The 27,838-nt window shown below is 49.0% G+C and overlaps 10 protein-coding genes across 10 annotated transcripts; 6 read left to right on the top strand and 4 right to left on the bottom strand.

Annotated features, from left to right (window-relative positions):
- Nucleotides 1–282: 282 nt before the first annotated feature.
- On the bottom strand, nucleotides 283–3,763 carry N7458_006006 (ankyrin repeat protein; the record flags this gene model as incomplete). The annotated part of the gene is made up of 2 exons (XM_056909388.1): nucleotides 283–3,256; nucleotides 3,309–3,763. The coding sequence occupies 2 exons, from the start codon at nucleotides 3,761–3,763 to the stop codon at nucleotides 283–285; spliced, it is 3,429 nt and encodes a 1,142-aa protein (XP_056765092.1).
- An 820-nt stretch (nucleotides 3,764–4,583) lies between these two features.
- On the top strand, nucleotides 4,584–5,201 carry N7458_006005 (uncharacterized protein; the record flags this gene model as incomplete). Its single annotated transcript, XM_056909387.1, has 1 exon — nucleotides 4,584–5,201. The coding sequence occupies one exon, from the start codon at nucleotides 4,584–4,586 to the stop codon at nucleotides 5,199–5,201; it is 618 nt and encodes a 205-aa protein (XP_056765091.1).
- A 61-nt stretch (nucleotides 5,202–5,262) lies between these two features.
- Nucleotides 5,263–7,143, top strand: N7458_006004 (uncharacterized protein; the record flags this gene model as incomplete). Its single annotated transcript, XM_056909386.1, has 1 exon — nucleotides 5,263–7,143. One exon carries the CDS (start codon nucleotides 5,263–5,265, stop codon nucleotides 7,141–7,143), a length of 1,881 nt encoding a protein of 626 aa, XP_056765090.1.
- A 964-nt stretch (nucleotides 7,144–8,107) lies between these two features.
- On the top strand, nucleotides 8,108–10,580 carry N7458_006003 (uncharacterized protein; the record flags this gene model as incomplete). Its single annotated transcript, XM_056909385.1, has 2 exons — nucleotides 8,108–8,771; nucleotides 8,854–10,580. 2 exons carry the CDS (start codon nucleotides 8,108–8,110, stop codon nucleotides 10,578–10,580), a joined length of 2,391 nt encoding a protein of 796 aa, XP_056765089.1.
- An 858-nt stretch (nucleotides 10,581–11,438) lies between these two features.
- N7458_006002 (alpha/beta hydrolase) lies at nucleotides 11,439–12,272 on the bottom strand (the record flags this gene model as incomplete). The annotated part of the gene is made up of 2 exons (XM_056909384.1): nucleotides 11,439–11,792; nucleotides 11,844–12,272. 2 exons carry the CDS (start codon nucleotides 12,270–12,272, stop codon nucleotides 11,439–11,441), a joined length of 783 nt encoding a protein of 260 aa, XP_056765088.1.
- Nucleotides 12,273–15,097: 2,825 nt separating this feature from the next.
- Nucleotides 15,098–15,669, top strand: N7458_006001 (uncharacterized protein; the record flags this gene model as incomplete). The annotated part of the gene is made up of 3 exons (XM_056909383.1): nucleotides 15,098–15,100; nucleotides 15,155–15,242; nucleotides 15,314–15,669. The coding sequence occupies 3 exons, from the start codon at nucleotides 15,098–15,100 to the stop codon at nucleotides 15,667–15,669; spliced, it is 447 nt and encodes a 148-aa protein (XP_056765087.1).
- Nucleotides 15,670–16,278: 609 nt separating this feature from the next.
- Nucleotides 16,279–18,699, bottom strand: N7458_006000 (uncharacterized protein; the record flags this gene model as incomplete). The annotated part of the gene is made up of 2 exons (XM_056909382.1): nucleotides 16,279–18,243; nucleotides 18,295–18,699. The coding sequence occupies 2 exons, from the start codon at nucleotides 18,697–18,699 to the stop codon at nucleotides 16,279–16,281; spliced, it is 2,370 nt and encodes a 789-aa protein (XP_056765086.1).
- An 818-nt stretch (nucleotides 18,700–19,517) lies between these two features.
- On the top strand, nucleotides 19,518–20,750 carry N7458_005999 (uncharacterized protein; the record flags this gene model as incomplete). Its single annotated transcript, XM_056909381.1, has 6 exons — nucleotides 19,518–19,551; nucleotides 19,613–19,683; nucleotides 19,739–19,944; nucleotides 19,993–20,074; nucleotides 20,132–20,423; nucleotides 20,485–20,750. The coding sequence occupies 6 exons, from the start codon at nucleotides 19,518–19,520 to the stop codon at nucleotides 20,748–20,750; spliced, it is 951 nt and encodes a 316-aa protein (XP_056765085.1).
- Nucleotides 20,751–23,169: 2,419 nt separating this feature from the next.
- Nucleotides 23,170–24,614, bottom strand: N7458_005998 (phosphoesterase-domain-containing protein; the record flags this gene model as incomplete). Its single annotated transcript, XM_056909380.1, has 2 exons — nucleotides 23,170–24,363; nucleotides 24,429–24,614. The coding sequence occupies 2 exons, from the start codon at nucleotides 24,612–24,614 to the stop codon at nucleotides 23,170–23,172; spliced, it is 1,380 nt and encodes a 459-aa protein (XP_056765084.1).
- A 700-nt stretch (nucleotides 24,615–25,314) lies between these two features.
- On the top strand, nucleotides 25,315–27,318 carry N7458_005997 (uncharacterized protein; the record flags this gene model as incomplete). Its single annotated transcript, XM_056909379.1, is given in 3 exon segments — nucleotides 25,315–25,675; nucleotides 25,732–26,215; nucleotides 26,232–27,318. The coding sequence occupies 3 exon segments, from the start codon at nucleotides 25,315–25,317 to the stop codon at nucleotides 27,316–27,318; spliced, it is 1,932 nt and encodes a 643-aa protein (XP_056765083.1).
- Nucleotides 27,319–27,838: the final 520 nt, after the last annotated feature.

The raw sequence follows: 27,838 nt of genomic DNA, 5'->3' as shown, positions 1-27,838 counted from the left end.
GTGATGTTTCATGATGGGAGCATTATTCGATCGCATCTATGCCATTTTCATTTTGGTTGTTTGAGAAAATTGTAAATGAGCGGACGGTATGATATTTGGCATATCGGGCCGCTAAGAAAAATCTTTCTATTATTTCACACAATGCAGGGAGACGACACCGCCGTGTCACAAGTAAAAACAAACATACAAGAGAAGCTTTGATCTGGTGTTCGAATCGTGCTTAAATTATATTAATGTAGCGGGAGAAAGAGGAAGTTGAAGCTAACGTGCGTTCGCGCCCAGTTATACGCGGTTCAGGACTCCATCACTACAATCCGTGTCGGTAGAGGCAGGTGGAGTCCCATACTCGGGTGCGGTATAGACGGAGGATATAGAGTCGGAATCAGAGGTATCATAATAATCTTCTTGCTTTTGCGGACGAGTCTGAGAGCCAGCTCGGGCTGTTGCAAAAGCTTCTGTGGGAATGGTTCGTGGAGTCCGTTCTGCCTCCTTTCGGTGCTCGGGGGCTGAATTAGATGGATGTGCCTGGTTCTTAGAAACCACGTCCTTCATCCGATGTGCTAAACCCCGCTTATTATGGGAGCTTCCCTGATGTGTCTGTGGTGAGATGAAAGACGAAGATGCTGCAGGTGTGTATGTCGCAGAAACCAGAGGGGCTTCAGTTGGGCGTGATCGACTTCGACTCCTAGTCGCATTCAGCCTTCTGTGTTGATTCCTGAGAGGCGATGCGCCTCTAGACTCTCTCAATAGTGCAGTGACACGGTCACTAGCCAAAGGTAGCGGCTGTTCGGTGGACGGCCTTGATTCTGGCGTAGCAGTCCTTGGGCTGATCTCAGCAGATCTGGCCTGACCGGACGTCTGCTGATCCAAACTGCCCGGAAGTTCAACAGGAGTCGAACTGTCTGCTTCAGCTACAGACGGATATATTGGAGGTAAGGTGGGAGGAGATGTATATGGCCCTGATAGTGAGTCGTGTAGACTCCCACCTTGGAAGACGCCGATTTGACTCGATAGAGCTGCTTCGCTCGGTCGTCGGGCATTATGGCTGAGCTTTTCATCGAGAAGCTGTCGAACACGATTCATTCGTTCCTCAGTAACACCAGGAGAAAATCCAATTGTGTCTGGCATGTTGATAGTATCCGCGATATCTGCATCTGGCACTTTGCCACTTGATAAGAGCAACTGCAGAAGATCCGGTTGGCCATAGTACGCAGCGTAGCGAAGAGGCTGCCACCCAGCCTCATCCTTTTTCAACACAGATGCGCCGCGTGATACTAATAAAGAAGCCACGTGCAAATGACCTCCCATAGCGGCCAGACACAATGGCGAGTCTTCTCGGAATCCTGTGCCAAATTTCAGAGACAGCGGTGAGCCTTGATCAAGTAATTTCTGAACAACTTCAACATGCCCAAACCGGCTAGCCACACAAAGGGGCCTATCACCAACACCATTGCGCGCATCGAGCGACGCTCCCTTGTCACAGAGTAGGTCCAAAAGGAATAATGAGCCCCGAGCAGCGACCATATGTAAAGGTCGCTCTTGGTGCTGGGACGCCGACGCTTCGACATCAGCGCCTGTCAAAAGTAGTAACCGCGTAATCTCGAAATTGTCCGCCATACATGCATAATGAAGGGCAGTTAGACCCGTCTTGCACCGCATCTCGAGAGGAACGCCTTTGCGCTGTAAAAACTCCACAACAGCAAACTGGGATTGAATAACCGCAAGATGTAACGCTGTTCGACCGACGCTGTTGACCATATCAAGCAGCCCTTTCTTTTCGCTAAGGATTCTGACGCTTTCTTCATGCCCATTATACGCCGCCCAGTGGAGGGCCGTCATTTCACTATCGTCGGTACTGCGCGAAGATGCCCTTCTCTTGAGAAGAAAATTTACTGCGTGGGCACGTCCGGCTTCGGCGGCACAGATCAATGGTGTTTTGCGGTCTCGACCCCGGGCCTCGATATTCGCTCGATGGTCCAGGAGAATCTGTATGGCATCAAGGTAACCTTCTTCACAAGCGTAGTGCAACGCTGTCATCATCATTCCATCCTTAGCTTCCACATCAGCGCCATGAGCAACGAGGAGCTGTACAATCTCACCATCTCCGCGCTTTGCAGCAGCGTGGAGGGCTGTCATCTGGTTTTCGGCTCGAGTGTTCACTTGAGCATGATACATGAGTAGGACCTGTACGGAATCCGGTTGTCCACAGTCCGCCGCTACACGCAATGCGGTACGGCCCTTGAGATTTGGAGTCTCGATGAGGCTCCGATCTACCAACAGCAATTCCATTACTTCCCAGTGCCCTCGCGAAGCGGCCAAATGGAGAGCGGTCTCGCCAGATCCATCTGTCACGGCTAGTCGAGCGCCGCTTTGAATTAACAGATCGACGACGCCCTCTTTACCACAATGTGAAGCGACCAGGAGGGGATTGCGGCCCGATTGTTCATGTCGTTCTTCAATATCAAAACCTAACTCGATGAGTCTTTCTGCTTCATCTCGAGAGCCCGATTGGGCAGCTTTGATAAGCGGAGATACCGATGCGCCATCTTTGGTAAGATCAATACTAGTATGGAAGCTCGGTCGTAGTCGGTGTCCTCGTTCCCTGCTATTTGGCAAAGCTAGTATGTTCTGCGAGCCCACTGGCGACACCCTAAGGCTTCGGCGGCTGCTTGTGTTGATACGTCCAAGCAAGGAGGAAAATTTCTCTCGCTTGGATCCAGATGATTGCCCTCGCGTCAAAGCTTTTGAGTCGGATACAATTCTTCGGATTCCGACATTTTGTCGCAATGGAACCTGTGTATGAGAGATACTCCTGCTATGTAACGGCGCTGAAGGGCTTTTCGGTAGAGCAAGAAAGTTTTCTTGCTGTTGAGCAATTTCAGGGGACAGTGCAGTGCTGTTGTATCCGCCAGAGTGATAGCTGCTGTAGCCTTCATCAGTGAAGGAGCCCTGGGTGACGCTGATACTGGGCTGTCTTGATGGCGGCTCAGATGGCCGAGTCTCCTGAGGTAGACTGGGTGTCGTCCATTGCTGCAAAGCCCGTTGATACACAGGCGAGTTCATGATAGTCGCGTCAAAATCAAAAATGCGATCGCTCAAAGCTCGCCGGCTGCTGCTCTGCGATATCACGTCTGTGTCGGTTACCACACGGCTTAGCCGACCGGATCTGAGTGTCGCAGTATCATCAGCGACTTTGCCTATGATTTGCCGAGTGGTCGCCCTTCTGAGCAGACGAACCTGCTCGGTCGATGAGTGGCTGATATGGTCAGTTTTCGAAAAAGACATGAATCAGCTGTGTGTATTCCTACCATTGACAGACTTGAAGTAGCAATTGTAGCGCTTGAACTTGAGCACGGAGCTTCTCCTGATGCCCTCTCATGGTATCTTCATTCCAAACAACCTTCATGCGGGTCTTGAACTTAATGCCTCCGCTCTCCTCGGCGCTCTGAACGAGCTCAAAGACCTCGTATGATAGGACCTCCATAATAACTCGACACCCATCCATGGCAACAGCCAGGTCCTGGTCAAGCTCCTCGAGTTTGGTCCCATCGCGACCGTTGCCACTACGGTGGATGCGGAGCCACTCCTTGAGGCTGGTGAGTGCGGTCCGAATGCACGCTAGCTCCTGAATCAGGGATTGGATGGTGAAATCGGCCTCTCGCAATTTCCCCGTAAGCTGACGTAGGCCACCAACGGTCGAGGCAATAGCCTGCAGAACCTGTATGGCACCAGAAAAGAGCCCAAATGCCGTCACAGGATCCATGACTCTTCATGTGCAGCAACAAGAGTGCATTCAGCGCCAGCTGGTGAGGAGTGAGGGTTATAGCGTCAAATCACATGGCGGGGGCTGTGCTCCACTACGAGTGCCTTCAGCGCGGGGCCAAAACAAGCCAACAGATCGGATGTGGATTTTGCATCAGTCAGGGTAATTCCAGAATTTTAGATAGACAGAGATTGTAAGAGAATTAAGAAGACGATAACATACGGCGATAAATAAAAGAAACAGTATCCTTTTAAATAGAAAGAAACGCAGTCAGATGTTACCATGTCTCCACCCTCTTGTACCCATGGACCTACTTTGAACTATGGTTTTTTTGAATTTAAAATCAACAACGTAATTCGCAACTGATGGAAGAATACTGAACTATATACCGCTAAATCTTCAAACATGATATATGAAGATCAAGGGTCGCCCCTCGAGCTATTTTGTGTTAGGGTTGGCTGTGAATTGGTCGTATTGGTGGCCTTGTCAACGTTAAGGGTGGAAGTCTGCTATTTGAAGAAAATTTTCTGGGGGGATGCAGAGGAAAATGTAAGGTCGTAGCGACAACTAGACTTAACAACGCGCCCTTGTGTTTGCAAAGAACAAACGATCCGATCCTTACTCTTATAGGCCAGTCGCCGACACAGTGTATGGACTCATCACAATAGGTCATGTGATCAGTCACTCCCACTATTTGCTCCAACTTAACAACTTCACTTCCCGCATCCTTGCCCTGTTCTTCTACCTACTCATGTTGAAAATCGGTAGATAGTTTATAAGACGCCAGTTTCTGACCTCATACGACTCCATAGAGGAAGAAATGGAGCTCAGGCTGAACCATCAATTCGACCCTTTCGGTCCGGGTGCAGATCCCTATGATGATGTTGACGACGATATCATCAGTAGCATTGATTGGAATGATCCTTCATCCTTTTTCAAGGCTATGAGTGCTGGCTCTGGTGGTCTCCCGATGCCCGAGATGAAATCGGCCCCGGAAGTTCGCCAAGAGGCTACAGCAAGGTCGGCGAATATTTTCACTAGTTACGAGTTGCTGCATGAAATTCTACAGCGCCATGAGGCTACTATTCGCAAGCGATGGCTCAAGAAAACTCGGCCACAGAGGCTCAAAATCCTGCTCAATGCCTGGCCCAACATGCCGAGAATGCATCGTCCCGACTTTGAGGCTTTCCGGAAGGAGTCAGAGGCCGACCGCAACAGAGGTACCAAATACCGTGATTCTTTTCTGAGTCCTTTCATCAACCAAGAGGATCTCCTCAGCACCAAGGCGCTGCCTTTGCTGTTGAATGCAAGAGGCCGCCATCCACCTTCGCATTTTGCTGCCGCCGATATCAATGCCATGCACTTGGGCCTGGTGTCTAAAAGCAATTGTGCCTATTTTCCTAAACCACTATATCATGGTTTTGAATGGCATGACTGAGAACACACGGGAATACGGCAAACTTGTGGGCTGGGATGAACACCCTGACGCGTTTGACTGGATGACCAAGCAAAAACAATTCCTTCCTGGGGAGGGTCTGTTGATTCTGGAGGTACAGGAGCGGCTTTTGAAGACTCTCGAACAATGCTGCCTGGAACTTCTTCATGACATTCCAGAGCCCACCCTGACAAGTGATTCTTTTCCTATCCTACCAGAACCACTACTCAAACCTGAAAGTGAGATTACTGGGTTTGAATCTTTGGGTATCATGGCTGCAGAGTTCCCATACCGCGTGCCAGCGGAACTTGATCTTCGTCTGATCGAGTCGCTGCTGGCCGCGAGAGCTGCTGCTGCGGAAGATCACCTTTGGACTTTGCGAGAGGATCCTGATTACTTTTCCCGGGCTGTCCTTGACGCTCAAGACCATGGGCAGGAAATGTTGAAGGATACTATGGGAATCGATCACCCAGTATTCAGCCACGGACAACGCGATGTTCTTTGGGCGCGCGTAATCGGCTCTGTCGTTGTGAACGCGTACATCGAGCTTGAGTACTTCTCGGAACTCAGCAGCCAAGCCAAGAAGTTGGCGTCAATGCAGGAGAAATATGCTCGCGACATATCGCCTTCGAAGGATCTGCCTAAGGAATACCTCGAGGCCCTGCTCCGATTCCAATTCTATGTCAGCCAATCGGCCAAAGGACCATTGGGCAACCTCAAGTTCGCCGCTGTGGCCTCTCCACCCCTGCGAAAGTTCTTCATCCGCGAGCCGCCCGCCGATTATCAGTCGCCGAAGATCCGTGTTATTTCGAGACCAGGTTTCAAGATGGATAACGTGGAGGAGCAATTAGTTTGGTTGCTTCGCACGTTGTGGGAGGATGGGACTGACCTGTTCCTGGCTAGTATGCCTCTGGTGATCGATGAGATAGAACGACTTATCCAATCCGAACCCCGAGCAGGACAGTTACTCTCTTCTAGAATTACCGCAATCATTGGTGATCTCTCCATCATCTCCCAATGTCTGAATCAGCTGGGCCTGTATCATCCATGGGCCAGATCCTTTGAGTCTGAAACTGCGGATCGTAATGAGACTTTGCAGAAAGAATATGCGCAGAGAACTCAATCATTGGGCAAGATCTTGGCCGCCCTCCACGAGAAGAGCATATCATCTAGGGCCGTCACCCCGGGACAGCCTACGGGGAGCAAATTCGTCTATCCTGTCGACAAGCGCCGCACTCTGGAGAACGTGGAAGCTCTGCGCGAGGCCGAGGGCAATTTGGACGCTTTCTGGGTCTCGATTGATCATCTCATAATCGCTAAAGCTGGTGACTTGCGTGATAGCGCAATTCGGAAACTACTGTCCCAGCCACGCATCTTACAACGTACCCGAGAGTGGGTTGAACCAGAGAAGCCGTCGCCCGCCGTACCAGCACAGCAGAAAGCAATCGAAGTGGACCAGTACACTTGGTATCAACCAATTTCCAAATTTTATGCGGCTCCAACGGCGAAAGATCTCGACATCCAAAAACCCAAGAACAAGGTCAAGACTCGTTCGTGGAAAGGCGCGCCCCGCCACGACCCCCACAGTAGCCGAATCCTAACACAGCCCAATCATGTCGATCCCCAGCGTTCTTTCCCAGTTGATGCGCGGGCACTCAAGGTCTTCCGTACTGTTTTCTTCAACCCTGCCACGACTTCCACACCGGGTGAAGTCCCGTGGAATGATTTTCTGCATGCCATGACGTCTGTCGGTTTCACGGTCATGAAGCTTTACGGGTCTGTTTGGCAATTCCAGTCGACCAGGCTGGATGTTGAAAGAAACATTCAATTCCACGAGCCCCATCCGCGGGGTAAATTGCCTTTTACGGTCGCTCGTCAATATGGGCGACGGTTGAATAGGGCGTACGGTTGGTTTGGAGACATGTTTGTCTTGGCTAAGAAGTGAATTTCTGTATCCAAGAACTGTCAAATGTTCTAGATCGTTGTAGTCTAGGAGCTGCTCTATTCGCAATTCCATTGCCAACGTACCATTGTCACCCGAGGCTCATTTGGTTCACGATGTCCTTTTCATTGCAGAGTTTTAAACTTAGCGACGTATTTCCGATCACATCCTGCCAAATCGCCATCCATATCCCTCCGGTCCCTAATGGACTGATCGACCGGGGGAAATACCCCACACTACTACCGACGACGCTGTGCCTGAGGGGCACATTTCCAATCAACACAAGGCGGACTCTAAAATCTAGCGCCTCGCAGTCAAGCTTACTGCGTTCTTATACGAATTCCGTCCCGCCCCCGCCGACAATTGCGCCTTAGCGTTCAGCTTCACGGTTGACCCTTTTCTCGTCGTGGTAATATCGCCAGGAACAGAAACGTCTAGGGGATCCAGGCCGACATAACTCCTGCTTTCTTCTACAGGGAGTGATTTGGACCTCTATGCTGTTTGCCAGTGTGCCTTGTTCGTCGCTAGCGCCCATCCCAATTTCCTTCTCATCTTTCGTGCCGATCTCCCTTCGACTTCGCATGCACCAATCCGTCCCAGCCCCCAACTGATGTTACATAAATACAATACGCAGCCCCAGCCGGCTTGACACTCCCGGTTCCCGCTAAATAGTGAGCCAATCCTGATCTCAATTACTAAGTAACCTAGCGGTATCATCCTGAACATATTACAAGGGTACAGTTTGACGGACCTACTTATTACCAAGTACTAGAATGACGTGTTTCCTCCAACTTTTGTACTGTACGTTCTTCCCAAGCTGGGCACGAAACTGCTCCACCGCCCATATTCATCTCTTGTGGGTCAAAACAAACCATCCTTCAGCAAGACGCTAAAAGTCACCTTGATTACTCCTCGCATCGCTTTTAGTCTTGATCATATCAACGCTGCAACTTTATCGATAACGAAGATGCCGCAGTCGCTAGAAACCGATCTCGATCGCGCACCAGAACTCGAGCCTCATATGGAACTGCGAAGAGACCGCTTGCATGGAGCCTCAGTTGCCCCGGTATCCAGTACGGAGCGTGAACCATCCTCTCCGCGACAGAGCTCAGATACCAAAGATACATACCAACATTCAAGCCCCTCTGTACCCCTGAAGCGCTCCATATACATTGTGCCTTTGGTTCTGCTATACGGTGGGGCCGCCCTCTATGCGTGGGTAATCATTTGCATTCTCAAAGATCGCCCTATAGGTGGAACAGGCTACGGCGCCACGGCATATGAGGAGGTCCAAAATAATCACACTGACGCTATGATGAGATCATATCCGAATGCACACTCATACTTAGCCGCTTTGTTTACGAAGAGCGAGAGCTACCTGAGGGCGGCGCGAGTTGTTCAGTCTCTGGTGTCAGTTGTCACTATCCCATTGACGTCTGCTGTCTGCTCTCAAGCAGCTGTCGTTTATCTACAACGTCGATCAGAGGTCAGACGCCTTACTTTAAGGCAAAGCATGGCTCTTGCGGACAAAGGATGGACAGACATTGCACTCTTGACCAAGCTCTTTTTTGGTGGCTGGAGTAGATACAGATCTTCTCTTCTCCTTTTTGCTCTTTTCCTGAACGTTCTAGGTGAGTTAAATAAGGGTGTCCGGCCAAGCCTATTCTATTATCAGCGATTGAATAAGATACTCATAGTATTTCATGGTTGCAGGTGGTGTCATATCTCCAGTCCAGCAGATCTTCCTCTCATACGCGACAATAAAGCGTGTTATATACCCAATTGACCTTCCTATGGTCACAGACTTCACTGATCTCTTCCACCCCCCTTATGACCCACAGGCCGAAGGTGACAGTGGAAAGATATCGACCCAGTTGAGAACAATTTTGGCTGCAACAAGCAACACCGAGGTGCAACCCAGACTCTGGTCCATGGATAATGCCACCCTTCCAATGAACAAGTTCCCGATCGATACTGGGCTCTCAACACCATTTCAAACAACGGCACAAAACACGCTCGCAAACATTACGTCTATAGATCGCCCTTTTTGGGCAGAACTTCCGTCAGGTATAAATACCGGACTCCAGCAGCAACAATATGCACCACGTGTCAATTCAACAGTGACCTGGATGAATAATTCGGTGTCAAATCTTCCGGATGAATGCAACTTTTCCTCCGACGCTTATTATATTCGCTATGAGTATCACGATATCTTTCAGTATAGTATCGAGATCTGTATGCCAGGAAACATGTCGCAGTCCCCGTGGAAGAATGAAAGGGCTCGACAAGATCTCCACGAAGAGCTCTATCTAAAGATGAACTTCTCCGGTGATTACGAGGTGGATGTTCTCCCGGGAGGACTCCCGGTCACCCCAGGAATATACTCCAAGAAGTTGACGCTTGACACCACAACGGGCTACTTCGAACTACCCAACTACGAGAATGGGCAAGTCCCAGGACCACTGCTTTCAGGGAACCCATGGGAGACTAATAGCTCGTCGGTTGGGATCTCCAAAAGAGAAGACTTGTCATCTCAATATTACAACCCATCGGATTCTACCATGAACGTTACATATGCTGTAAATCGTGTGTACAACAAAGGGCCACTTCTCAACATTGTGATGGCGCTGTTCGGAGAGGGATCCCTGGCTGATATCGAGCATACATCTCTTGCAGCCTACGCAAACTCGAATACCATATACGATGAATGCATCGCCGTCGTCCCATTTATCTCGCTTCTTACTACGCCAGATTCAATAGACGGGTCACTATCTCACTTCGCCAGTTGTCTCCAGGGTTCTGGCTTGGTGGGCAGTCTTGGGAATTACAGTACCATCAACAACAACATGACGCTGCATGCAACAGTTGCGTGGTACTTCTGGCTCTTCTCTGGAGAGGACACAGCGCCCTATTCAGATCGCGTCCAGAACGCATTTGCCTCGGCTGCATTCTTGGCCATTGATACGATCATGATGAACCCTTATACGGGATCCAAGAGCATCAATCTGTCTTATGATATGGGGGCGGACTTGCAGATTCCAAGCATATCGCGCGCCGGAGTTATCTTCATCTCGGTGCTTTTAGGCCTTCATCTACTTTTCCTTCTCGCCTTGTCCCTCTATAGTGCTTGGATACCGCGATGGACTGAGAAATTAGATTCATTTGCCATGTTGCGTATCGGGGCCTCCATCTCTGAAAAGGTTCCTTTGCTTGCAACACAGCACACTGACCGTATCAAAGCTTTGGATGACGCGCCTGGTTGGATGGGTAACTCATCTCAGAATGATATCGGCGAATTGTGTTTAGGTGGAGAACAGCAGCTCACGAAAACGAAGTACTATCGCGGCTACGATACCGATCAGGGTCTCGCCAAGACAACGGCTATATCGGGGCTCGCCAGGAGAGACGGCTACTCATTGGCTGGGGCTGGAGATGAATAGAAGCACTTAGTCCTAGGTATTTACCAACACATAGCATATATTACATCAATTCTTGACTATATTAGAACTATTTGTGCACTAGCCGTCTTGGGTCGTTCCCCTCAAGGTTGGCGGGATGCCGACAGTTAGGTATCCCCCCTTGTATCTCTGATAACCAAACTTGAACGGTTTATGGTGGCCCACACTTCGGTTAGATCCGAGTGTCAACGGGAACGTGATATATTTACGTAGCCATTCAGGTCGGCGCAATTGGTTCAGCCACGGCGACCTAGCTCGCTCAAGAATATACCTGTGTTGTTTCTCGGCTTAAATTTTATGGTACATTCAACTTGTACTAGACGTGAACCTTGGAAAGGAGAAGGAAGGAAGCTTAATCGTGCTTGATGGTCAGCTAGTACGCATAGAGAAATCGTCCGATTGAATGTCGATTGCTTGAGTTTCATTCTTCTCCTGCTTTGCCTCGCATTCTTGAGTAGCTGTATAAGTAAATTTTTGCATTGTGAAAAATAGCTTGGCGCAAAGGAAATACTTATCCAGTGCTAGACAGTGCGAACGGTGATTTATACTACCTTATCTGCAGCCAACTGGTAAACTGCTGATCAACCTCGCTTGTCAGCCATTGCTCTCTTTTTCACCCGCTCCGTTACGCCCTTGGTATGCCCGATACCATGACACGGTAGACACACTTTCTAGCTGAGGTATGGGAAAAGTAGAATAGTTCAATATGTGAGTTAGAGAATGCAGTGATATCGGCGAGATGAGATGGCCTGTCAATATCCTGGAGGTCGTAGTGGTTCAGAGCCACACTGCTTCACGCAACCTTGGACACCATGCTAAAATGCAGTGTCGAATCGACATTCATGCTGACCGCTCGGCGATAGAGATGATCCAACCTGCGACTTCCTTAGGCCTAGATGCATTTGGCGCATGTCCGGACTCGATTTCTGTAACATCAATGGTACCACCGATCTGCCTTTCCATCATCGCGATGCTCGCTCTCTGGAGCTCTGGTTCTTGGGCAAGGTCCTTGGTGCACAGCAAATACGAAACCGGCACATCTTTGAACCCAGCATGACTCAGACTAGCAGGGAACGTAGATCCCGAATGACGACTACTCATCTTTGCCCACTTTTCAGCCTCTTTCTTCGGCAAGTCGTTAAAGACATGAGAAACAGCCGCCGAGATGTCTGTCTGATGTAACCATCCATCATTCTATGTTCCAAGTTAGCCCAAGACAAAAGGATTTCATGAAACGAGACAGACATCAAACCTAATCTCGAATGGAGAGGCTCGGGGAAGCATATCGTCCGGCATGATAACGCTGGCATCTGATTCTCCGACTGGTAGAATGAGGCACGAAATATAAGCTAGTCTCACTAAACCTCCTGGCTTGCCCTGTAGCTGTCTGTCCACTTTGCTAAGTCCTTTGGTGCTTTCTGTTGCAGGTAGACCGCCGTAAGAGTGGGCGATGAGTACGACGTCTTTGCCTTCGTTTGCATGCCTCGAAATTTCTGATGCGATGAAAGCGGCGTCGTCTTGCATGGTGCCTGGAACGTCGGTCTTGTAACCTATGCTGGGAAGGTGAAGCGCTTGAACGGAGTATCCTTCACTCGCGACATGGCTGATAACGTCACTGTATAACTCGGGCAGCGTGAAGCCTCCTGGCACGATCAAGATTGTCGGCTTGTCCATTGATCACAGAAATAATTGATCGAAGGAAGTGGTATTAGACACGAATAGCCTGCAGGTTTCTACATGATCACACCAATTAAGGCGAGGATGAAGATGATGATGATGATAATTATGATGTTGTTGATGAGGAGTAGTGGAGGAAAAGGGGTAATTGAAAGGTGTTTATTAGAAGGTGGGGGGGATTGTGCGCAGGCTGCCAGCGACCGGCCTAACCGCCCAGTACTTACTCAAACTTGGCCGCCCAAAATTATGGCTTCGATACTACAGTACCTTCTATTATGACCGTGTAATAATACAACAATAGGGCATTAGGAATCTATAAGCATCATTCTATAGATATCGTCATGAAGACTCTTCAATCATTTACGATCGAAATTCCGCGGCAAAATTCTATATTTTCTCGTAAACCCCTCATTCACTTCATAATTTCTCCAGAAGATACCGCCTCGAGTCCTAAGGTACCGTGGCTGTTGCCTAATGGTTAAATCGTTCGGCCAAAGAAGCTGTCTCTAAAATCTTCAAATCCCAGAGCTCAAGGGAGGAGGAATATGGTGGATAAGCTTCGAATAGATAAGACGGTCCGTAGCAGAAACAATGAAGCCTATCAATCCAGCCTTCCATGCCTTCCCTTAATTTGTGTTCGAATGAATCCGAGTCGTTCACCCTCTGATGACCATTGCCATCGAGATCAAGTTCAATTTCGTAGCTCTCCGCACATGCTATAAAACAAGTGATTAGGTCCGTTCATAGTGAGTTTATGATCGAGGAAAGAAGAAGAAACAAGCAAAAATAAGGAGTTGATTAACTCACTCGCAATATACCATGACTTGTTGAGCATCTCGAATTGAGTAGTCGCCAGAGAATCCCCTTGGACGAGCTTGGCGTATGCTTTATAGTCCCAAGAACTTCGAAAAGGGTGATTGCCCGTCATTTGAATATAAAACATTCTAGAGAGTGCATATAGGGGAGTTTCTAGCGCGTCAGGAGGATAGTCTAGGTCAAACAGGAAGTTCTGCATATCTTCATGTTCATCTCGCTGGAATTCTGACGTCATCCAGAATAGGATGCATAGAACTGTTAATATAATAGGCCAGTCCTTGGGTGTCCCTTGTCGGATCATTTTCTCTAGATCTTCAAGTATCGTTCGAAAAGGGAATGAAATTGATTTGGCATCAACGATGGGGTCGGATCTAGATTCCTCTAGCAGTCGAGAGCAAAATTCTTCCATATCATTTTCGTCTTGCTGTTCTTCACATTTTCGACAGAATGCGTTGGCAATCTTTGACACCATGACATAGCAATGCAATGTCCTAGCAATGATTGTTTTCCGGTCTATCGAAGTTAAGTTGGTGTTTTCCATGAGCTTGCGCTGGTACCTTGCACTTTTGATAAGAACAGTATCCACAAGTGAATTGCTCTTCAGATCATCAAATTGTTCTAAAAAGTTAGAGAGTGAAGCGGAACTAAAGGTGCCATCGTGAAGCGGATTTTCGAGGATTAAAGAGCAGTAAAGCGTCCTCAGAACTAGGAATGTATCAATATCCGCAGACTCCCAGCTTTGATGTAATATATTACCAGACAAGTTCATGGTGCTGATTCGATTTGCACCATCAGTCACAGAGATGATTGATTGTAGAATGTGCTGGCGACTCAAGGGTCGACAGAAAAGTTCATTGGCAGCCGTGCACGTTTGCGCCAAATTTATGGCTTCGTGTACATGGCGTAGATTGCAGTAGATCTTCATCAGAATCTCTGGCGGTAGCTCGAGCAGTGCCATTTCCAGTTGATGTTGTAACGGAATGCGAATAAGTAGCACAGGGGGAAGAAGGGAGTGCTCGTAAAGCTGAGAGATCGCCGTAGAAGGCGGTCTGTGCCACTATTTGGCCCTTCGCGCCGCGGGCTGCCTGGCCGAGGTCATCAAATATCACTGAATAGATTCTCAGCTAGACACCACAACATTCTAATCCTAATACCGTGATGGAAATCAGTACAGTATTACAAGGAATGTTGTTCACGTTGTTTGGAATGAAGTAGAGAAAGGTGGGGGGAAGAAGCGGGGATTCAGAGATGGGGGAGGCACCTCAAGAATTCGTATAACAGCACCTCACTTTCTTACGTAATGTTTTTCATATTAACCAGTTAAGTGTGACCAACTCAATGGATGTTTCGCTCTGAGTCTTTAGCAGTAGGGCCGAGAGAGAGAGTCTCACGCGCGCTATTAAGGAAGAGCTTCACATCTACCACAGTGACTTAGGTGAGCGGCAGAGGAACCTCGTGACAGCTGGATCCCACATCACCATCAACTAAATGAACAAATAGCTCTGCAAACAGGGAAAATTCTGCTCCTATCTTGGTGTTTATTAATTCTATTCCAACAGGCCATTTTTCTCCTTACTGGTATATTTTCATCTTGAAGTCGCTGAAAACGGCTTCTTTCCCTTGGATTTCCTTATGATCTTGCGTATGACTTGATGGACAAGATCTCTCGACCATGGCTATCAAAGAACAATCTAGGGTGGTTACTAGTTGGTTATTCAGTGATCTCAGTGTCATGGGTATCTAAGTATCCATTATTATTGGCGCTCACCGCTTCCAAACAGTCGGTCTAGACTCCTATATCATCTTGAAACTTCAAAATCTTTGAAAATCTTCAATTCTCTGACGTAGAATATCAGCAGGTCAAGGTTTCAACTTGTGACATCTGATGTATTTAAGTCCACCATTATCATAATTCTACCAATGGTTTGTTTGTCTCCAGACATATCCTCAAATTTAACAGCAATTCAGAGCCCTAGCCGGCCAAAGCGACAGACAAAGCCAGCAAAATGGTATAACCCTCCGGTTTAGGAAGGATTATGAAGGAAGTCTTATGCAAATATTAGGAGCAAATCCCACTTATCGGTAATTACTCGCATATTCACAAAGGTGTTCAGAAGAATGTGGACGCCGTGAAGGCAGACATCTATCGAGGTATATTTGCCTCTAAGGCAAGTTAATATCAGATCCCGCTGAAGCAAGTTGGCTTTAACACGCGTTTTTAGCCGACAAGCAGGCTTCTATCACTGGAACTGCGGTAGTTGTCGCTGGAGATATCACTAGGCAGGTTGCTCAACATGGAGTCACCCGCAAAGTCCTAGTCACCGGATTTGACATCCTGGCGTTGACTAAGAGATCCTATAAAGAGTGGAATGGTACGCGTTACTGGGATATCACTGTCGTTGTCAGTTATTATGGTGCTGTTCAGGTGTATCCAGAGGGTGCACTTACTTCCAGCGCTGCACCTGAGAATGCGTCACTGGAGGAACTTGATTATTCCATCAAGTGTACCTTTGGTGGAAGCTGGCTTACCCCACTTGGACCCATGGTCGGAACTGGAACCCTTGAAGCTCACACTTAAGACTTTCGGATGGGTCCCACGACATATCTTGGTCCGTACTCTGATGAGTATCCTATCTTTATTTCTTTTTCACAGTAGCAAATTGTGCGAAGTCTTTTGAATCAAACCACTCTTTCGGATTTGCGAGTCAAAAAAAGTAACGGTGACTACAGTTTAATCAAAGAATTGTATATTTTGCTGTGAAACATTATAATGTTCGCTTCATTTCTTCGTCATTTGTGGGTGATTTTAGTTGCGCATTTCCTACGCGTCATGGTATAATTCCCAGTATCTAGAATCTAGAATGGGCCATGAAAGCTAGAAATGGAAATAGTGTGATGCATATTCTGACGCGCCAATCCATATCAGCAAATATGTCATTTGTTCTATTATTCCTTGGGAGTCGCCATTAGTCAAATACATCATGATGCCGCCACTTTACTTCACGCGCTCGGCAAATCCTAATCTTACGTTGTCTGTATATTTAATGGTCAGGCTGGGAAGTATTGCTCATCAAACTTCGGTCATTTCTTCAGTCACTAGTTTCAGAATGGAAATTGCTAACGTCGTGAAGAACCAATTTGGTGTCATGATCCTGCTCTACTACCAACTATACTTGCCATACGTAGCCTATTTCGGATAATCCCATTCTGCCCAATTCTCTCCAGCTGCATCTGTAATTGTGATTCCGCGGGTAAGACTATCAAAAAGGGCTATGTCAACACCCTGCAGGCCCCAGTCATCTCCTGCGTCGAAAAATTCCAGCGGAGGGAGCGATTGGATGGGTTGGGCGGCACCGTGATGACGATGTATGTCTTCAACTGATGCAGAGGGCTGCTGCCAAGTAAATGACGATTGCAGAGTCTCCATATCAGGGCCAACCGGTCGCTTGTCGATCGAGCACATTGGCGGACCTTCCAAGCCAGCAAGTGATCGAGTGTTTTCGAACAGACCAGGCACCAATGTATCTGTATCACGCGTGGTCGACGTGTCCATATCAAGTTGCGTTGACGCTGTTGCAGAGCACTTGGGAACCACACCTGGCTCAAAGTAGATCTTGCCAAGATAAGGAATGTACAGATGTAGCGCTTTGCCACCGTTGGTCAATTTGCCCTCGACCTCGAGCTCTCTCTCGTCACCACTGGATGAACTCGTGGTGTACACGGTACCATTGGCGGCGTTGGCTTCAATGAACAGCAGGTGGTGAATGAGACGGGAGAATTTCGAGGAAATCGCATCATGGCTAGCTCGGGCCATGGATTCAATGACTTCCAGAGTACGCTCCATGATGCCGCGGTCAGCAGGCCGACAATGGGCAAGAAAGTTAAAGACGGTATCAGAGTTCAGTGTTTCAACCGGCCTTTGACCCTGGCTGCGAGAGTTGATGTAAGTGAGGCACATGACGGCAATGCCGACGAAGGCCAGAAAATCGGCGCCGCGGCAGTAGAAGTGGCCGGGGTTGGACATGCGGGAGGCTACGTAGCGCGAAAGAATCTCGCGGCTGGCATTCACAGCGGTAATCTTGCTGTGGTCGTACCGGCGGTCTGATGGTGATCGCAGCATATAGGGCAGATGGAGTCTAATCAGCAGATGGTATTGAGTGAGTTGGTCATTGAGACGCATCGTATCATATAGAATGTCTACTCTGCTGCTATTGATAGACTTCAAGTCTGGCATTAGCCACCACTGGGGTGGCATCTCGTCCGCAGCCTTTTGGAGCAGTTTTTCATGTTGGTGAATTTCGGTCAGGTTGTTTACGTCGGCATCCTTGCGTTGTAGGATGCGCCCAGCAACGAGGCAGTGGATGCGCTGCATACGCTCAGCGGGATGGCATTTCTCCAATGCCTGAGGAGTTGCAAAGCCGGTTTCAAGCAAGCTCTGCGGCAACCCCAGCATCATCGAGAGATAGCAGTCCATTTGGACCAGACGAAAGCACAGGTAATCCGAATCGAACGCGGCTCGAGTTTCGGGGTCGAGGATCTTCAAGGACGGTGAGTTGAGACCGCGATGTATTGCCATCATCTGGGCTACGGCGCACGCCCTGCGTATCGCCATCCACGACTTGTGAAGGTTTCCAGCGTAGTTGTGATACATTGCTTCAAGCATAATGCACTCAAGGCCCTCCACGGAGCCGGTGAGCTCATCATTGGTGGTCACGAGTCTGACAGCACTATCCACGACACGGGACATGGTATAGTGGTAGGAAATACCCTGATTCTCTAAGCCTTGGACTGAGGACGGAAGAACTCCTTGCAGGAAGGTACCGAGCATCAGAAGCTTACGCGCGACCAGCACTGGATGGGACCCCGGTGGGGGCGATTGCAAAACCTCGTGCGGCGATGGAGGGGTTTGACCTTCGGAATTGAGATAATGTTTGCACACTCCACAATGCAAATACATCGAGGAGCCAACGGGGAGACTGCAAAGGAGGTCAAGTTCGCTCTGGTCGGGCCACGCCGCGATAAGCCCGTTGATCACATCCTCGTGCTTGCCTATAGCTCGTCTGTCTGGAGCGCGAGGATGCTCGGTGACTGGAGACCGCGGTATAAAAGACGACCCCAAGCAGGTTGAGGGTTCAGGACCGGGAATGTGCTTCTAAAAAGTCAGAGTTACCTTTGAACAATGGCTTAATGTGGGGAAGCGCACCGCTGTGTTGCTGATCGTAGAGACGGCCCTCTCCCGGGATTCCTCCCCATGTTCCGGTGCCGGCGATACTTGCTGAGTCTCAGGGAGATCTCTTGCAGGGGATCCGGGGGATTGCAAGGACTGAAAGAAGCCTGCATTCTGGGCCAGTTGCTTAACAAGGGCCTCCACTCGGCCGAGCCTCGCTTCAATCGGATCACTGGTTGCAGATGGCACTTCCTGATCAGGATACTCCTGGCTGATGCAAGAAGTGCGGCGTCGCTTGCAATTATCGCAGATGATACTCGCGGGCGAGCCGAAAATGCACCGAACCTTACGCCGCTTGCATTCCCAGCAGCTTTGAGTGCCTTTGCGGACCTTTCTTCGTTTGGCCTCGATCCTGTATCTCTGGGGACTCGCTTCGCACATTTCCCACAATCAACTGCGCGCTCGCTTTGTCGTAAAGGTTAGCGTATATACTTCTCTCTGGGCCCAGCAAATTTCGTCCAGAAATGATGCTGGAAGAGAAGGAGATCGTACCACCGAGGCTCGGTCGCGTGGTTGCTGACGTCAGAATGCTTTTATCCGAGCTCGGCGGGCGAACAGCCACGTTTCACGTTGCCAAGTGAAGCGCCATGGGAAATCATATTTCTGGTTTCTAAATGCAGAAACACGCAGAAACCCTACCGCTAAAATAGAATCAAGCGTGGTATCGATGCACTATATAGAGTAGACACCTCAACATTAGCTAATAAAATATCCACTGAAATAACACGCCGTTAGCATTTGCTTCCTTACTATAATAGAGTTGACAGATGTTTGCTTTCCCCAAGACTTTACAGATATTCAGAAAATGGCATTTATTGACTACGAGTTTTAAATTATGGAATGATGAGATAGAATGGGTGACCTCATCAGGGGAACCAGAGGTTGAGGAAGGGATTCCACCCGTTGTTTCGAGGAGGAGGTTTCACCAGAAGTACGATCTTACAATAATCTTCGGGATGACGAGCTCAAGTTGGCATTAATCAGCGATGACATGATAATCGCGACGCTTGGTAGGCCTATTGGCGTCATGTCACCACGTCGGTGGGATCGTTCTCATTCTCATTGTTGATGTTCGTGAGTTCGGCCGAAGCCTTCGTGGCAGTAGCTATAAAGTGCGCCTCGCATCCGAAGGAACAAACTCTTTTATCCAAACAAATATTCCATTCGATTGAAATACTCAAACTGTTTACACAAATAAGATGGTCAAGATTGCGATTGCTGGTGGCTCTGGCAGTATGTTCTACTAGATTAAGGACACTCTACTCTGCTGCATCACTGACTGATGTCTGGACAGACGTTGGACAGGAGATCATCGATGTCCTTGTTGCTACCAAGAAGCACGAGATTTTAATTCTGTCACGAAAGGTTTTTACATTATCCTGGCTGTCGCTTGATAGTTGCAATTAACCGATCTACACAGGACGCCCCAGTGGGAGAGACGAGTGGAGGCATAACATGGGCTAAAACAGACTACAAGGATAAGGAGCAGTTAGCACAAATTCTGCAGGGAACTCACACTTTGCTTTCTTTCGTCGGCGATGAGCCAGCAGCTCCAATCCAGAAGAATCTCATCGACGCTGCGGTTCAAGCTGGCGTGAAGCGGTTTGCGCCAAGCGAGTGGGCCTCGTAGGTTATCCTAGCCCTCAGATTGCTTCGGTCGTTAATATTCCGCAGAGCCGGTCTAGAGCATCTGGGCTGGTATGCTTACAAGGGAGAAACACGCCGGTATCTTAAAGAGTTGAACAAGGACAAAAAGGTAAGGCCCGGCAAACTCTTAACACTTTCGGAAATTGATACGATATTTAATTACCAGGTTCTTGAATACACCCTCTTTCAACCAGGCACTTTCACAAACTACTTCACCGCTCCTTTTAAGTCGTCCGATAACGTCCAGCAAGTGGAACTTCCGTGGGACTTTTACCGCCGCCGAGCGATTTTGCTGGAGGGCAGTGAGAATGACCGTATTAGTCTCACAACATCGCAGGACCTAGCGAATGTTGTTGCTAGAGCCATTGAATTTGAGGGTGAATGGCCTGTTGTTGGAGGCATCAGAGGCTCCGAGCTGTCAGTCAAGGAAATCATCGCCCTCGGCGAGAAAGTCCGCGGTAAGTCTTTCCCGGATAGGTGGTGAATATCGGCTGATTTATTTTTGGTTTTTCTTATTAGGTGGTCCACCTTTTGATATCCAGAAAGTGACAGCGCATGCCTTTGAAAACGGGGAATGGAACACTTCGTGGGTGCCCGAGATTAATCACCCATCAATTCCACCCGAGCAGGTTGAAGTGTTGTCGAGAATTTTTACCGCAGGCATTCTGCTAGCCATCCACGACAAGGCGTATCAGGTTTCGGATGAATGGAACCGTCTGCTGCCCGACTACAAGTTTACGGACACTGAAGACTTCTTGACCAAGGCCTGGTATGGTAAGGCTTAGACTGGACAGAACCTTGGACGTCATATCAGTTGCAGATGGATAGCATGGAGGAAGCATGCTCCTGGTCGTATGTGTTGTGATTTGAGGCTGTTGCTGCTCAGGAACGCAGCTGCAACATCGGAAATAATTCCTGCCCATCTATTATACGACGACCACGTTCATTTCCAATCAACTTTGACTTCATGTTGTATACATAGGGCCTTGTATCCTATCAGAGATTAGAATAATCAAGCTTCCTTTTGATTTACAACAGGTTATGAGCCCGAGTGCAATCACTCGGGTGCCGTCTCTACTCACACCGAGACACATTAATCTCTTTTTATTTGTGATTACATATATATTACCCCGCCTTCTCAATCATTAGGTTGGCTCTCGTCCAGTGTTGATGAATCAGCCTTAATTGCCGCTGATGACCTGTACGAAACCCCGCTGTGATACTCTGCCATCGCGTGTTTTACTAGAGAACTGTTTTATATTGCTTTTTGTATGACAGATAGTCAGCAATATCAGGGCAAGATTTTGATTTTGATTTTGACCCAATCACCTTACGTGATTTACCCACGCCAGGGCGAAAACCACACTCGTCGAAGTTGTATACTAGCCGCGCGGGGACATGTTTTAACAGATTCGCAAGTAGATCGTACCAGTGGGGTAATAGACCTGTATTTTCTACCCGGATACGCTTCCATTCCTTTATTTTCTGCTTCACTGGACCTAGGTCTAGGCACTTTGGAAGACGTTTCATGAAGCGATATGGCCAATTCTTGCCAACCTGGTGACCAGGCTTACCAGCGCATGCAAGCGCCCGATTTGCCCAAAATTTTAGTAGTCCAGGGGTCACTGGCATGTTGCAATCCTTCAAACACACAATCCACCGTGTCAAAGCTTCCTCCTGATACCCAAATAATCGCCTCCACCATCGGCTAAGGTTTAAGGTTGTATCAGACAAAAGTGATTGTGTTAAGGAATTACTCTGGCCGTAGGTTCCAACCTTTATGTACACATTTCACGAACCAGTCAGTGATGGGTGCTAGAATGACAAATCTTAAAGGAACTAGCCAGAAGGATAAGTACGGTCTAGTTACAGCTGTCGCAGCATGAGTTATGATATGTTTAAAGTTGCAGGAATTGAAACGGCAGCCAGCAACCGCCACAAGTCATGAACGGTGTGGATTGCCGGTCTTTTATCATTCTGAACTGGCCACCCAAGTCCCCCGGTTGTCTTATGCCTAATCACACACTTCGTTTTGCCCCTCTCCATCTTCAATCATCCTTTTGCTTCTCCTTTTCCATCGGTTAGTGCACCAATATTCGCCATTTCCTACCAATTTTGCGTTTATGGTCACTGGGAATTACGGTCAAATGGGAATTATGGTCAAATGGGAATTATGGTCAAATGGGAATTATGGTCAAATGGGAAATATGGTTAATTGAGAGAGCTGAAAGCCGTTGCCCATGTTTCAATATACCTGCGGAAGTCGGTTGAGGAAATGGGTGCGGTCCAAGTGTACAGAGTCCCCATGGTTTTAGCTCTCATAACCAATTCATTCTGAATCGGCTTTCATCAGCTCGCAGATAGCATTGATGTAGACTATTCTTATGGATACTACCTGAGACGTTTACAAGTTGACTAGCTGTATATTCCTTTTCCTGACAAAAGTTTCAAAGGGTTCAATTGCATAGGCCTCTTATCCTCAAGCCTCTCTTAACTACATGACGTAGTATACATATATCATCTACCAAATAGAAACCTTCCAGAAGGGCCCATCGCAGGGTAGACCTATCATCAAGGAAAGCAAGGTTTATATAACATACTTGGCAAGGGCCTAAACCGGCCCGAAGCGGTACCGGAAAGCGGTGAGTTTTAATTATACCGAACTAAACCATCCTAAAAGATATATAATCTTAAAAGCAAAAACTATATACAAGGATGGTTTATGCATCTTCTCTGTCCGCCGACCCTGGAGTATTATTACGCACGCCTTTTCTCATCACTTTCAAAATTTCATTAATATTGGGTTTGGAATCATGTTGTTTCCTCATAAGGTCACGTTCTGGGGTGATGATCTACATGCCCCAAGTTTTTCGCTGCTGTGTTGTTATAAATACGGTGATATAAATGATTCGAAGATACAACCCTGCACAATAAGAAACCGGAGTTCTTCTTTCCACGGGATAGGACCAGGCTATTCTGTATCGTGTCACCCATTTTGAGCTGTGCCATATGGTTAGTACCCAGCGGGCTCAACTACGAAGAAAGATGCATTGTTCTTATGACTGATTTATTGGACCAAAAGGACACTAATCTATAATCACATAAGCCTACATTTCTCCGTCTTCTAACTATGGTAACATTCCGCAGCGCGGCTGTGGTTGGCTTCCGGCCCCTGGGAAAAAATGAGCCTTGAGACAGCTATGCTTAAGCCATCAGACCCAGACCAGCCAGGAGGACCGCAACCAGCCCGCTTCCCATGGATGGGGTCAGGAGAGCGGCAGCACCCTTGCTGGCAGAGGGCTTGGCGGAGCTAGAGGTGGTGGTGGTGGAGGTCGATGTGGTGTCGTTGAGACCAGAGACGTAAGTAGTACCATTTCGCGAGAACGACACGCCGAGACCAAGGCCGGCGGAGGTGTCATACGGGAAGGGCGCAGTGTAGTTGAAGGTGGGGTTCTGACCCTTGTACGTATCAATCACAGCCTGCAGGATACCGTGGCCGCCGGCGCACATGGCGTCAGTGGTAGGCACAGCCCAGGTGGACTCGTACTTAGAGTATTCACCCAGGGACAGCGGGCCAGGCATGGACTCGTTGAGGTAAAGGGACGAGGGGTCGACCGCCCAGTTTGTGTAGCCAGTCTTGTTGGCCACCACCTGGAAGATGTTGGCACCGCAGTCAAAGCGACCAAGAGAAGGCAGGCCCCAATTGGCAGACACAGAAGAAATGGCGGAGTAGTGGGTGTAGACGGTATCATCCGTGGTGCCCACCAAGTCAGCTGGGACCGCGCCACCGAGCAGAACGCTAAACACACGGTTCTGCAACGCGTAGGTCTCACTCTCGTCAAAAGTCAGAAGCAAAAGCGTGTTATCCCAGAAGTAGGTGTTGCTCTTGAGCTCCGTGACAAATCCACGCAGCCACTCGGAGGCAAAGGTAACATTGGTGTCATGAGCGTCGTTGGTCATGTTGGGAGTGATGAAGGCCCACTGGGGAAGCTTCTCGTTCTTGAGGTCGTCGTAGAAGCTAGTGAAGTTCTTGATCTGGCTCAGCGCGGTGTCGTTGTTCGTGATCTGGTCGAACAAGATCAACGGGTCATGCTTGCGCACATAGTCGTTGGCATACGTCTCCTGGTTGGAGTAGTTGTAGCCCTGGAAGCCCGGGTAGGGCATGGCCTCCTGGTACTCGCCCCAGGAGATGCCCTTGGTGTTCAACAGGTCGGCCACTGTCGACACATTGGTAGGAATCTGATGGAAGTTATCATTGTCCATGCCAAAGTTGTCACCAGCGGCGACCGCACAGTAGTTGGGCTCGGAGGTGTGACCAATGCCAAAGTAGTTGGTCAACTTGATGCCTTGGCTGGCTAGCCATTGCTGGTTTGGGTCACCTGCAGCGGCGCTGTAGTCCTGTCGGGGGGTTGTCCGGTGTCAGCAGTAGATTCCTGTACCCTGGTAAAACTCGGGATGCTTACAGTGTTCTCCAGCCAGATCTGGAAGAAGCGGTTGAACGCAACACCCTGGACATCCGAGGTAGGAGACGACGGCAGTGTGGTTGCCTCGGCCGCGTGGATGGCCGCGAGCGCAGGCTCACTGGTGGTGATGCTCGCCGCGGCGGCCACGCCGACCAGCGCGAGAAGGGAGGCACCAAGAGGGCTCATGGTAGGCAAGGGAGGGAAAGGATGGAGTGGAATGGAAGAAGGAGGAAGGCGTGCCGGTCAATCATAAACCATCTCTTTTCCCTTAAATACTACGCCGTCCTCCGTCTCGAAAAGCGACCCGGGATCGGTAAACTTCCAATTTAGTGCATCCGTTGATGACCTCCCTTCCTGAGCCTAGGGCAACCCGAGTCGCCCCAACCTGAGGCCGTAAACCCGTCCGCCTTCAGGCTGCGGCTTCCTGGGCCACTGGCCACTCAGCATCGAAAATCGTAACACGTTGACGGAAACGCGGTCATTTATGGGTTTTGGCATCGCTCGCGCTGAGAAGGTCTCATCTTCGGTGTCTTACTCTCTTATCTTGCTGCGTGAGGAGTAAGCTCGGAGGGCACCAATCCAGAGTTGAAGGTAAGAATTTACGCGTGGCTTATCAGACCCCGAACCAAGCTTTGGCCAAGCATTGTGGGGCGTTGGTGGAAGACCACTCGGCATCGAAGAGAGAACCACGTTTTTGGTCATCGCTCGTTCTCGGGGTCTTCCGTTTACTCCGAAGAGTAAGACAAAATGGTTCCTGAGCTTGTGGTTCCTGTGGACATCGGCATCAGCCGATCGGAAATCCCGGATCATGGCAAATTTTTATATACTTCTCGGATAGTTTTGCTGGAGTTCTCCTGGTCGCTACAACCTGCCGACGTTGTCCCACATGACCTCCCAACAGAGCGTTGCTGCTGTACCCGGCAAGGTGGCTTCAATGCCACCACCGTGGTGGAAACGGCGGGCAATCGTCGCTCTTGGCAGCATTGGTGTCTTTGTGGTCCTGGCACTAGCTCTTGGGGTAGGGCTCGGTGTTGGCTTGAAGCATAACGACCACCGTTTGTCTACGAGCAGCGCCAGCGCACCGTCAATTGCGTCCTCCGTAGAGTACAACCCACCGCTGGGCAACGAGTCATGGAGACTTCCCTCGTCCGAGTACGTACTGGACATGACGAGTTGGGATCTGAATGCAGAACCCACCACGCGCACATACAACTGGACGATATCCGTGATTGATGCCTTCCCAGATGGTAAGCAAAGCCCTCGGTGCACGGGGCGAGGGGTCTGCCGCTGATAGTGCTTCTAGGTGTTCTGCGTCAAGTTCTGGTCATCAATGAGAAATATCCTGGTCCGATGGTGCGAGTAAATCGAGGCGACCGTGTTTTGGTTAACGTGACGAACAACATGCCCAACGCCACCACAATCCACTGGCATGGCCTATTTCAAAATGGCACCAACTGGATGGATGGAGTGCCCGGGATCACGCAGTGTCCTATCCCACCGGGACAGAGTTTCCTCTACAACTTCACCGTGGAAAACCAGTTCGGCACGTTTTGGTATCATTCTCACGCATCAACCCAGCGCATGGATGGTCTATTCGGGCCTTTCATCATTCATGCCCCCGAGGAGGCTGAATACCAGACGCGCTATGGATATACGCAGGATCAGGTTATGGTTCTTCAGGACTATTATCATGACCTCAGCGCGGCTTACCTCCCCGAATATCTCGCCCCCGGCAACGAGAATACCGAGCCGGTGCCGGACAACGGACTGATCCAAGGGACAAACTAGTATGTGATTTTTAAGCTGTCAGATGCGTCGCGACATCACGATTCCCGCTAACCGAGGCAGCTTCAACTGTTCCTCCTATGAGGCCAACAGTGGATATACATGCTACGACAACTCCTCACGGGCTCTTTTCCCTGTTGAACAAAACACGAAAACCCGATTCCGGATCATCAATACGGGAGGATTTGCCACTTTCCAGTTTGCAATTGATAACCACACCATGACTGTGATTGAGGGGGATAGCACCATGGTGGAACCATTAGAGCTCCAAATCCTGAAGATCGCATCGGCTCAACGTTACTCATTTGTGCTTAACGCTAATCAAACGGCGCAAAACTACTGGATGCGGGCGGAAATGGACACCAATTGTTTCTTCGTCCAAAATCCAGTCCTCAATCCCACAGTTCTCGGAATTTTGGCATACGGTAACAACACTGCATTGCCGGGAGTGGAGTCAGTGGGTTGGAATAATCCCATGGATCCCTTATGTGAAGATTTGAATTCGACTCTTCTTGTGCCCTCCGTGGTACAGCAGGCGCCCCCTGCAGACAATCTATTTGTTATCCAGGTTTCCTTCCAGATTGGGGACGATTCCTTGGACCTGGCGTACATTAATGGCACGTCCTACAAGGTATCTCAAATTCCCACTCTGAATTGGATACTTCCCCACCTACGCGCTGGGAATACTACCTTCAATCAGACTGGAGCAGGGGCACCGTACGGATTACAGAGTCAATACATTCTCGACATCCCTGACAATCAGGTCGTTGATATTCTCATCCAGAACTTCGATGATGGCTCCCACCCCTTCCACCTGCACGGGTATGAGTTCTGGGTCATGGCTAGCTCCCAGGAGCAGTACTTCCCCTGGGAGATTTATGACTCGTTGAACACCACGAATCCTATGCGCCGTGACACCGTGATGGTGGACGCATATGGTTGGACCCTAATCCGGATCCAAGCTGACAACCCTGGCCTGTGGGCATTTCATTGCCACATTTCCTGGCATGTTGCCGCCGGTCTCCTGATGCAGCTTCAAACGCGCGATGACTTGATGAAGGACTGGACGATTCCAAGTGATGTTCTAGAATTATGCCCGGCCTAAGGTCTTGCGGTATAGCATGGATGGACTGTTTGAAAATTCCTCAGCAATATAGATGATAGAAGTTACAGCTCTGTTCCGAAGAGACAGAAGATCAACCAACGTAGTGGTATTTCAAGGAATCAACTAAGCATGAGGAGAAGGAAAGAGGGAGAGATGACGAGAGAGAGAGCAAGAGACGATATCTAAATGGCATATGGATGTCTGTGTTAGCAGCATCAAGCATCATATGTGAAGAACTGTAGCAGTTTATCGGGCAGCTTCTCAAGTACTGTGGGGGAAAGGGCCTGAACCGAAGTCGGTGATTGTCATGGACAATGTTTCCTTTCACCACTCTGATCGAATAAAGGAAATGTGCGCGGACGCTGGGGGGAAACCTGGCTTATCTGCCGTCTTACTCCCCTGGTTTGAATCCCATCGACAAGTTTCGCTCCGATAGTTTGAACTGTATTTCCCCTCTATCTACCTTTCCCTCTCCCGCATTCGCTACGCTTATCCTTTTTTGCGTATTTCCCTATTTCCT

This window comes from Penicillium daleae, assembly GCF_028827525.1.
Source record: "Penicillium daleae strain IBT 16125 chromosome Unknown utg000006l_segment0_segment0, whole genome shotgun sequence".
NCBI classification, from domain to species: domain Eukaryota; kingdom Fungi; phylum Ascomycota; class Eurotiomycetes; order Eurotiales; family Aspergillaceae; genus Penicillium; species Penicillium daleae.
The sequence above is the reverse complement of the archived record's forward strand: the minus strand, read 5'-3'. Positions and strand labels throughout refer to the sequence as shown.